General features: G+C 51.6%; 1 protein-coding gene across 1 annotated transcript; it reads right to left on the bottom strand.

The window, feature by feature from the left end:
• Window positions 1–314: 314 nt before the first annotated feature.
• arhgap35b (Rho GTPase activating protein 35b) lies at window positions 315–9,291 on the bottom strand. The gene is made up of 7 exons (XM_061702964.1): window positions 8,996–9,291; window positions 3,625–7,513; window positions 3,375–3,516; window positions 2,896–2,973; window positions 2,660–2,791; window positions 2,338–2,443; window positions 315–2,226 (listed from the first exon to the last, which is right to left on the bottom strand). Exons 2-7 carry the CDS (start codon window positions 7,342–7,344, stop codon window positions 1,725–1,727), a joined length of 4,680 nt encoding a protein of 1,559 aa, XP_061558948.1. The 5' UTR covers window positions 7,345–7,513; window positions 8,996–9,291; the 3' UTR covers window positions 315–1,724.
• Window positions 9,292–10,883: the final 1,592 nt, after the last annotated feature.

The following is a 10,883-nucleotide window of genomic DNA, read 5'->3' as shown; positions in this document are numbered from 1 at the left end:
GACTCGGGCATCTGCTTCGTTTGCTCGCTGGGCGTCATCGCCGGCATTGAACGAGCTCCCGGGTGTCCGCATCGCTAAATGGATGACGTCAGTTGCACTTCAAACAGTTCCGTGATTGAACAACTGACCCGAGTGCATCACGTTCCCCCCCTCTAATTCTTAATGTGTCGGATGGGGCAAATTTGCTGGCATTTGGCAACACTTTTATTGTTTAAAAAAAAAATAAAAATAAAGTTGCATTTGGGTCATGACTCATTGGACGCCTTAATTGCAACAATACATGCATAAACCACACAAAAGATGGACAATTTTACAAGATTTAATTTATTAACTATCATACAGTTCACATAAGGCCTTCATCTTCAAACACTATTTGCTCAGTCAGACAATTTGATGGTTTTCTCTTGGTGCGCAGTACGGAAGATATTTCTTTTGAAGCATTTGTTCTGTCCTTGGACTAAATTCATATTTTCAAAACAGGGAGAGGCTTTCATCCCCCCGTGGTGCGTGTGTTTTAAATCATGCACTAAGTGGCCTTGAACCCTTCACAAAACAAAACAAAAACAAAAAACGGTCCAAATGGACTTTCAATCATGGAAATACACAAGAAATGTTTCCTACCACTGACATGAGCGGTGTCCTTCCCCAGCCTACCAACGGTTACACAGTCGCGGTTGTGTGTTTACAGTATATTTTACGATGGACTGGTAGGAGCGACTCGTTTCAAATGACTTTAAACAGCATTGTGGTACTTACTAAGACCAGTAAAAGGCGGTCCGAAAAAAAAAATACATCCAGTGATTGAACACACTTGTCCCCGTAGGAAACACACAGCTTTGTCTTGTAAATTTTAAGGGTTAAAAAAAAAACAACATTCAGATCTTCATTAAGAATGGACGATATGCTAAAAATAGTTCACACGCGGCGGTGCCTTCCACAGATCCTTTCTACCGTATTGTTCAAGCGTGATTTGCAGTACGTGTGGAAAGCGGAGGGACTATTTGACATGATTGGCTTCTTGTTACGTTTCAAGTGCGCTGATCAAATATGGCTGCAATTCTTCACGTTAACACTCAAACCCGAAACATCCCTTCGGCTCGACCGACGGCTAGAAAGAGGACAAAGTCTAAAACTATATTCCGCGAGGCCGGATGAGTGAGGAACAGGAGTCGCCCCGGAATAATCGACCCAATGAAAGTTTTTACATTAGAGGATCTTGTTTCCACAAGAATGCCAGACTCAACCACTAAACAAGCAATATGGACAACTCAAATGTAACGCTACACTATCAAAAAGTGCTTCAGAGAAGTATGCGGGTATTAAAAAATAATAATTTCATGTAAACAAAGTTTGATCGGCCAGAGCTCTGTTCTGTAGAGGCAATGGGTATGGCTGAGCTGTCAAACTTAAACACGCACAGTATGTCCCAAAACAAAAACAACAATTGAACATTAAAGTGCATCCCTGGATGTGTAAGCCCCACCCCCTTACCCTCTCCACGCCACTGAAATGAGCTTGCCAAGGCGTCCACTAGAGGGCGCAAACTTCCACCCCAAAGGACCTAGAGGGCCAGACGACAAATCCAGTGGCAGTACTTTCATGAGGACAAATAACAGATTAAAAACACAGCGGCCACAAATGTCCCGTCGATGAGGTCTGAACCCGGGTGACCCTCAAACAGACCGGCGTGAGGTCGGGGGCCTCGCCCCGCCCCCTTTCCGTCATCAAGTTGTCACGTTCGTGTTGCCGTCAAGATTCCGGGGGGCATCCTGGGCGCACGCGGCTTTCGTGGCCTCACAGTGTCTCCTGTTCGGCGGGGGAGTGGTGGGGGTGGGGTGGGGGTGAGGGTGGGCATGCTGGTGCAAGGGGGGCAGCAGGGACTGCAGAGGGGACTGGGGGGTGGTGGGCGGCGACTGCTGCTGCAGGGGGCTGAAGTGCGCGCCCGAGTGCGGAGGAGACGAGCGGTAACAGGAGTAGGCCGAGCTCCCGCCGAAGGTGGCGGTGGGCGAAGCGGGGAGCCCCCCCGGCCCCGTGGGGGAGTCGATGAGCGGCTGGTTGTAGAAGAAGAATGCACACTGGTGGATGAAGATCTCGATGATTGTCTGGTAGGTGCGCGTGGCCGTCAGGGCGTCCATGGTGGTGAAGTCGGGTCGCATGAGCGTGGGCCAGAAGCAGATGGACAAGTTCTCGCTGGTCATCAGGTTCAGCCTGCTCAGCTGGCTCACCCTGAGGTTGGAGGAAGTCACATGTCAGTCTCGAGTCTTAATCTAACTGGGGCAGCAACTAATAATTGAGTCCTCTGTTGAGTATTTCATGAGATAGAACAAAAACAATTACTTGTGTAAGTGGCTCACGACGTATTTGAAGGCATCATAATTCTCCCTGGGGAATCTCCTCAGGACATCCTTCATGATGTACAGCCGCTGTTCTCTGTCAGGGATTCCTGCGTTCACAGCAAGAAAAATGGGATTTAAAACCCGCATCGTGGCATCCGCGGCCTTGATTTGTTTCCGAGAGGCCTCTTTGCGCTAGCATTGACATCGTCAGCGTCAACACGCGGGAAAATAAATGTTCAAAGCTGCCCCACCCTCTTAGCTCCTACAGCAATCGTGCTTTTATTTTGGTGTCAAGACCCTCCGGCCCAGCAGTCTTTGCTTACTGAAAGCGTCCAGTAGGTCCACCTGCAGAGCACAAGGCACCAGGGGCTCAGGCAGCTCGGAGAAGAAGCTCTTTAGGGCGCCGGCCACAGTGTTTATGGAGAAGTCTTTCTCCACCAGGTCTAATCCGTGGTCTGCACGCCGAGAGCGCGGGGGTTAAGGAGATGAGTGAAAAATAAGGAGGGGGAGGAGGAAGCGGGGCTTTGGAGTGAATCATCGCTTGGCTTCGGTAACTCACCCTGTTCGAACTGCCGCTGCATGCTTTCCATCTCGGACTTGTTCCCACTTACGCGGTACAAACCTTCTGTGTTCAGACCTGAGAAAAGCAGGGGAAGGTGCAGGTATGACCAAAAAGTGTATATCTTAACAAACGTGTGGTGGGGGGATGCTGTAGGAGTAATGGATGTTCTTGGTTATGTTTACTGACTTCAACATTTTCACCAGCAACCTGCACTACCAAATGAGGTCTAATACAAGACAATCAAACGAATTCAGTTTGACACAAGTGCGCTGCTACAACACGGAAAACGACATTACTATTACGACAATTACTATTATTATACTGTAATAATAGTAATTGTGTTGATGATTATTATATATGAAAAATAATTAACCCTAGCTCTTGCACTGCAGCTCATTGGACTGTACAGGTTTACCTGATGGAGTGTATATAAAGCAAGGAATCATTTTTTTTTTTAAGTTGATCAAAGCGCCCACCCGTGGTCTCAATGAAGCGAACACACTTCTCAATGAAGAGCGGAATCGGTCTCTCTGGCGACACCACATTGACTAAGGGGACCCCAAAGTAGCTGCTCTCCATGGGTTTGGGGATCGCCGGGCGGGGCTTGGGTCTTGATTTCTGAAGGGAAAAGAAGACAGACAAAGTTCCACATCAGACAGTTAACCTGGTAACGTGAAAGTGCTCCTTTTTTCCTTCTCCAAAGCAGCAGACGGGCTAGATGCACACCTTGGCCGTTCGTCGCAGACTCTTCAGAATGTTCCTCTTTTTGGGGTCCTCATTCTCTTCATTAACCAGACTTTCACCTTTCAGCGTCCCGTAGTCGTCTTCCTTGGACTTCGGGAGGGCTCCCATCTCGTCGTCGCTGCCTATGAAGCTGGTGCGGAAGCTGCTGAACTTGCCGAGCCGCTTGGAGCGATCGCGGTACAGACGAGGCTTCACGCCCGCCGCCGAGAATTTCCTCCTCCGCTCCAGAGAGCCGCTGTCCGCTTCGCTGTCGGAGCCGTTGCCATTGGAGTGCATCCTATTGGAGTTGCGGATGGTGATGATCTTTCCTTGCGTGCTGTCGTGCGGCACCGAGTAGATTATTTCGTCATTACTGGGGCGGGGCTTGCACACGGCATCCAACGGTTCTGCGTAATCCGAGGGGTCGTACCCCGCGTCGCCCCCGGGTACCCAGGTAACGGCAGACGGCAGCGAGCGCCGGTGACCCGCCGTGTCCGCGTACGGGTTTCGGCTGACCTTTCGAAAGTCGAAAGTGACGCCGGGTTTGATTCTTACGTGGGGGGGCACCTTGTTGTTGAGCTTGCTCTCGAGGTCTCGAATATCAGAGATAAGGGAGATGTCACTGGAGTCCGAGTCGGGCGGGTTGAAGCCCCCGTGGTGAGATGCCAGAGCGCCGTCATAGTATGGAGGCGAAGGCTCGACGTCGTCCTCTGAATCCAGGAACGCGGTGACCGGGCTGGGAGAACCGCAGCGCGGGGAGTACACGTTTTCATTGGTGCACGCTTCGGCAACATTATCGTACATGTGCGTGGCTTCCACAATGTTGCGTTTCTCCGCCACCTCCATGAGAAAGGGATGGAACATCTCTATCCTGTGCAGGCCTCCCGCTACGCCCCCAGATCCGCAAACCACACTATTGAAACGGCCTTCGATCTCGCGGGCGAGCTCCTCTCCTTGGATCTGCTGCTCCCGGGCGTAGTTGCTCTCCGTCAGCTCGGCTTGGCTACCTCCTACTGCCAAAAGCTGCACCGGGATGATATCCTGAACCTCACACAAGAACGCGCACAGCGTCTCGAGGGATGCTTTTCGGGAGACGGAGTACACCGCAAAGTAGCCGTGCACCGGCCTGCTCTTCCGTAAAGAGAAGGAGGCGTGATACGAGAGAACGGACAGCTCAATGGCGAGCTTATGCCCGGCGACGGTCTGCTCGAGCAATACAGAAGCGCCGCTGTTCGACATGGGCCTGCAGTGCTGATGCATGAGGAAGGGCGACAGCAGCTGCTCAATGTCGTAGGAGTCCCCGCACATGAAGCACATGACGATGCGAAGATCTGCCTCTGGGACCGGCTGATGGGGAGACTCTCTCAGGCCCGGGGCCTCGGGGAGGAGCGGGGGGGAGCTGCTACTGAAGGACGCGCTCCTCCGGATATCCAGAAGGCCCCTCAGCACCTGGTTGATTTGCGACTCGCTGACATTGTGGCCGTAGCCGACGCCGGGAGAGGCGGGATCTAAGAAGCTACACTGCAGCCTCCTTGCCACTTGCTGTCCCTGTGCTATCAGGTTTAAGGCGGTTTCCCCACCAACGTCCACATATGAGCCGACGCCTCGTTTGGTGACCAAGAGCAGCGACGTCGGCAGCTGCGCTAGCTGGCCGTCCCTCCGACCGAGCGTCGACTCCCTAAGGCGCTCGAGGCTTTCGATCACATAGGAGAGGGATTCCTTTGAATTATACAGACACAGACATCCGTGAGGGGCGAACGTCGGCGTGTGGAAAGAATTGACAGGGAGACGCACGTTTCCCTCGATGGGCCGCAGCGTCAGCTCATACATCTTCCCGTCCAACACATACCAGTCGTCATTTGTGCAGAGAGCCCGAATCTCATTGGCAAATTCTCTGGCCAGTCCGTCCTTCCCCAGTATGACGAGATTGATTCTGTCGGCCTTTGTGTCGCCGAAATGAGCTTTCGCGTCGAAAAAAGGATAAGACGTCGGGAAACGGGATGCCAGGAGCTGTTCAATCTTTGAGTCGCCGCAGTGTGGACTGCTCGGGCAGGTCTCCTTAGTAGGGTGATATACGAAGTGGATATGTTTCAACACGAGAGCGTCTCTTTCAGCTGGAAGCTTTTGCAGCGCCTTGAACCTCTGCTCCTCCACCAGCACGTCCTGAATTGCCCCCATTTTTTCCTTACTTGGCTTGGCATCCACTTCGAGTTCATAAAAAAGCTCAGAATACTCCAGCAACAGCTCCTGGAAGTCTTCTTTAGCGCGGTCGATGAGCTCCTTTTGATGACGGTTGTAAAGGTCGAGGTACTCCGGCTCCTCGAGCCACTGGTAGAACTCTTCGTTCATGATGAAGCTACGAGCCTCTTCCCAAGGTCTACCCGGTGTGACGAAGGGAGAAGAAGAAAGCTTGTGCTTAAAGTCAAGCCTCATCTCCGCACGTCTGCACTCGTTACGTAAATGGTCCAGGTGGGCATTAAACAAGTCCCCCGCTTCATCCGTCTCCAGAAGGTCTGACGGGATCCGCTCGTCCTCCATGTTGTCAATGTGAGATGTGTCCTCCCAAGGAGAGTCCTCCAGAACAACAAACCAGTGGGCAAAGTGCTGCTTGGACTCGAGGACCTTCTGCACACCAGACCAGCTGAGTTGATCTATTTCATCCAGGTCGGGCACCAAAGAACTAAGCGCGAGAGGAAGCGTGCTTAGGTAGATTTTACGACGACGCTCAATATGTTCCTGCTTCAGACGGTAAACGTGCTGTTGGAAGAGCTTCTTGCATTTCGCCGTTCCCTCCAAGAAAACGTATTCTTTGTATTCCGGGGACGCGTTCATGCGTCGACTGGTGTTCAGCCAGCTTTCGTTATGATTCTTCACGATGCGGTTGATTAACCATTCGTAGCGATCCTTGGCGGAAGCTATCTGCTGACTCTGGAGCTTTAGCGCTTCAAAATAGGGGATGATCTTGGGCTTGCCTCTGCTTTTATCAATAAGCTGAACCAAAGTGAGGAAGGCGAGGTCCACGTTTATATTTGAACGGGCAGATGTCTCGACGACGGGCAGACTCTTTTTGGTGATAGCGAAGGTATGCGCATCTTTGATATAGCGTTCAACTCCTTCGTCACACTTCGTGAGGACTAACACGATGGGCTTCTTAGTCTTGCTGAGCTGACCGTAGAGGTTTGTGACGAATTTCAGCTGGTCGTCGAAGTTGCGGTTCATGCCCCGGCTGACGTCGACGCAGAGCAGGAAGCCGTCGACCTGCAGCTTGCCCTCGGGCATCTGTTTTTGCTCAAAGTCTTGCTCGAGGCCCAGCTGATCCGTGCAGAAATACATGAGCTTCTCTGCCGACGCCAGCTTGGTCGCGGCCGCCCGTTTGATGTAGGGCTGCATAGCGGTGCTACGATGCGGCTGAAAGGTCTGGTCATCGATGAATTCCGTTTGCTCCACGACATTCATCCTGCACTCGGGCCCTTCCTCCAGAAGCCGCGACACTTCCCCCCAAAAGAGAAAGTGGTCATTGTTAACCACTCGACCCCCGAAGTCACTGGTGCTCAACACCGACGTGTGGTCCAAGTAGAAGTCGTCGGCGCTCGGCCTCACGTACCGATTGCACAGGCAGGACTTTCCGACCCCGCACTGACCTTTCTCTTTCTCTGTGCCCGACAAACCCACCCCAATGAGATTGTAAACGGGGGACCGGACATCTTGCTTTTTCGCCATCATGATCTACCGACGATCATCCCGCCACAAACGGGCACCGCGGAAAAGGTTCGCTCGGAGATTTGTCCGTAAAGTTGGCCAAGGGCTCAACTTTCAGGCCTCTTCCAGCGTTCCGATTTAAGAAGCAGCGCAATGATCTGTGAAGACATTCATCCCCTTTGGAAGTCACGTCCTGTAAGAAAAAGGACAAAAAACGATTTTAAGTGCACAAACAGCCACAACATTTTCCTAGGGGCTTTCAATAGGCTAAGACTCGCAAATCAACTGACGGGGCAGAGGTGGCACTCACTCGTGTTCTGCATTGTGCCGGCTAAAGCGCTAAATGCACCTCGCGAAGTTGACTACGTTGCTAGGCGCGCGGGTCACGTAACAACATCCAGTACAAATGAAAGTTCGAACAAAACGGATCAAGACTCTCTCCTATTGTCAGCAATACATCGGTGACGGTCTGAGCGGCTCAGGAAAAAGTAGTCGTTAACATTAAGCCATCGAGCGAGGCGGTTCGAGTGCTGCGCCGCGGTTTTGCCGCCTCTTGTACTCCGACTCTTCGCAGTGGATCGGAATGCTCGGAGTTAGCAGGATGAGTAAGAACGTTTCTATCAATGCGAGGTTTTCCCCACTTTTTAACGCAGGCTATACGCTGCCCGAGCAATAATTCCCGTACGGTAACGGCGCAGGCTCCCGTCATACGAAACGCACCGACGCAATGAACGAAGGGGTCGGGCGGGCTCATCGGGGTCACAAACGGTAAAAGCCAAAAAGTGACTTTTCTTTCATTCCATACCGTTCAACGTATAATAAATCGGCAGTAATTGAAAATGCGGCCAGCCTACCAATCCTCCTGCACTCCGATTGCCACGAAAGTAACATTAGTTGCCCTTCGACCAGGTGCAGTATTGAGTTGAGTAAATGAAGTCCACTTTTGTTGCGCTTAATGCTCGCTCGCCAGAATATCGGGTGCAATGGGACTCGTCTCGCTAAACGTGCCGCTGTGTTCCATGGCGCACATTCTTTGGACTTCTATTTCAGCACCAAACGGGCACGCGATGGATTGGGAGCACATGCGCGTCGGTCTGCGGCAGCGCGAAACGAGGCGACGCGAGGCAATCCGAGTGTGCAAATGCGAACGCAGATGCAGTCGCGAGAAGTCAATAAGCGGCCCGACGGCGCTCAGCTGGGCGAGGCCCGACAAACCCAAAAAGAAGACGCGCGAGCCACGCGGACGCAATCGAGTCGGAGGGATGATCGCATTTGCTTTTGGCGACGTTGCGTGCCGCTGTCGGTGGTGGCTTTTGTTGCAAAGGGCCGCCGCCGCCGCCGCCGCAGCCGCACGCCGGGCCTGCTCGCCGTCGTCGCGAGCTTGCCAGAAGCATTCACGAAAGCAGGGAAAGTAGTACAAAGGCGCTTCGTTGAGCCCGCTGAACGGCACGAAAGCCACAAACGCGGCGAGGATGCATCGCGCGCGTCGGGCCGGCTCGCCGCAGCCGCGTGAAGGCACACAAAACGGCGGAAATGTTGCGCTTCGGCATCGCTCGCCGCGATTGAAAAACGCTTCCGCGAGTGCAGAAATCCCACAAAGCCTCCCCCTTGCTCCCCCTTTTGCTCGGTCCGCTGTTGTGCTCGTTTCAAGCTGGGCCGGCGGCACGCGCCTCACCCAAAACGGGCCGAGTGGTTGCAGTCGTCCAGCGGCCCTTCGCGAGCAGATGGCGGCTGGGAAAGCTTTCCGATAATGGCGGCGGCGGCGGCGGCCCCCTCCTCTTCCTTTCTCTCGCTTTCTTTTCCCGCACGATGCTGCTGCAGCACGGCCGGCCGGCCGGCTAGCTAGCGACTGGCGCGGGCCGCGGGCCGCGTCACCCCCCGCTCACCGATCGGATACACATTCGACATCCTCTCCGGTCCGCAACATTTCCACAAGGTTTCGGATGGCAAACGAGTGGAAAGGGCACCTACGCCCCCTCCCAGAAGAAGAAGAAGGAGGAAAAAAAAAAAAAAAAAAAAAAAAAAAAAAAAAAAAAACCAAAAAAACGCCTCCTCTCCAACCAGCTATGGTCGTTGCCCACTTGACTACGTCACTTAAGTGTGTTCATCCGGGCACCTTTTCCCATTTTGTAAATTCCAATTTACTCCCGAGAGAATTTCACGAAGCACCAAAAATATCTGTAGAAAAAGCTATAAGTCAAAATCAAAGACGACGTGTGAAAAAGTGAACGTTAACCAGCAACTTGAATTTCCCAGCAAAACGTTCCAGTCCAGTTTCGTGACGCTCCTCGTTCGTCCACCAGAGGGCAGCATCGACGTTTGAATCCACAGTAGAATATTGGACGCTCCTATCTTTGCTCGGAATAATTCCGCTCTTAGTCATCCCAGTCACACACTCGCGCACGCTGTATGTAAAAATAGTGTCGTTACAAATTAGATCAGGGTTGCGAAATGGCAAAAAAACGGGAATTGAAGCAGCCACGTTACCACGTTACGTTACGTGTTTCACTTGTTTGAAGGGAAGCGAAACAGAATACTCCACTTGTGTAACATAGTTTGAAATCATCGGCGTCGCAGATGACTTCTTGCAGCCTGTCAACTTAAGTGCTGCTCTCTAAACTACTTAACAGTGCGTATTGTCTTTGCAATACAGTCTCCAGGTTTTGCTCGAAGGGTACCGCTCATGTTCTTTCATCATACGACACGTTTGCAGTCTGCAGCTCGGGAAGGGAGAAGTTTTAGTGTCTCGGTTCCCGGCGAAGAAACATCGGGAAAAGACATCCGCCTCCGAACATCGGTCGAGACGTGTGCGGACTAGCTTTCGGAATCCTGGCTAAGGGCAAAAGGTCAGCCAGGTATCCATTTTCACGCCGAAATGCGAAGGCCCTTCTTATGTTCTGCCGCAAGGGGAGTATACTCACTTTTTCATCCTCATTCAATCTTTTCATGTTCAATAATCATCTCCGAGGTTGTTTATCAGCAGCAAAATGAACACTGTTAGAAAGTAAAACAATATCGATGTAATTATCAAAGTGGACATCAAAATCTACACATTGTTGTCAAAATCCAATGCAATTTTTTCACGTTGCTGCATTTTGAGGGCTTGAGCTGCTGTTGGAGCGATGTACGATATCAACACAGAGACAAATGTGTCACTAAATAATGTGTTTGGTACACATCGAAATGCAAACGGGTTCTCCTGCTGTTAAAAAATGTCTCTTGCCATCATTTTTATGATTATTTAAAAATGATCCTTCATATGTGTATATTTGTATAATGAAGTCTTTTAGCGCCGTAATAATAGAAAGCTCATGAATGATCGATGATTTGCTGGAGGCCCAACAACGAGCTGCGCCGTCATTGGGGGCCGTTCAAGTGTCATTGACAATACCTCCACGAGGCGGCGCCATTGGGCTTCACCTCATTTCATATCAGAGGACTTCCATCCATCCATCCATCCATCCATCCATTTTCTACCGCCTATCCTCTTGTGATAATAAGTTTATCTCAGTGATCCAGACACAAGTGGAATGTCAAAGCTCCTTGCTATTGTCGTGTCGTTG

The sequence above is a fragment of the Phycodurus eques genome, chromosome 17, assembly GCF_024500275.1.
Source record: "Phycodurus eques isolate BA_2022a chromosome 17, UOR_Pequ_1.1, whole genome shotgun sequence".
In the NCBI taxonomy this organism is placed as follows: domain Eukaryota; kingdom Metazoa; phylum Chordata; class Actinopteri; order Syngnathiformes; family Syngnathidae; genus Phycodurus; species Phycodurus eques.
The sequence above is the reverse complement of the archived record's forward strand: the minus strand, read 5'-3'. Positions and strand labels throughout refer to the sequence as shown.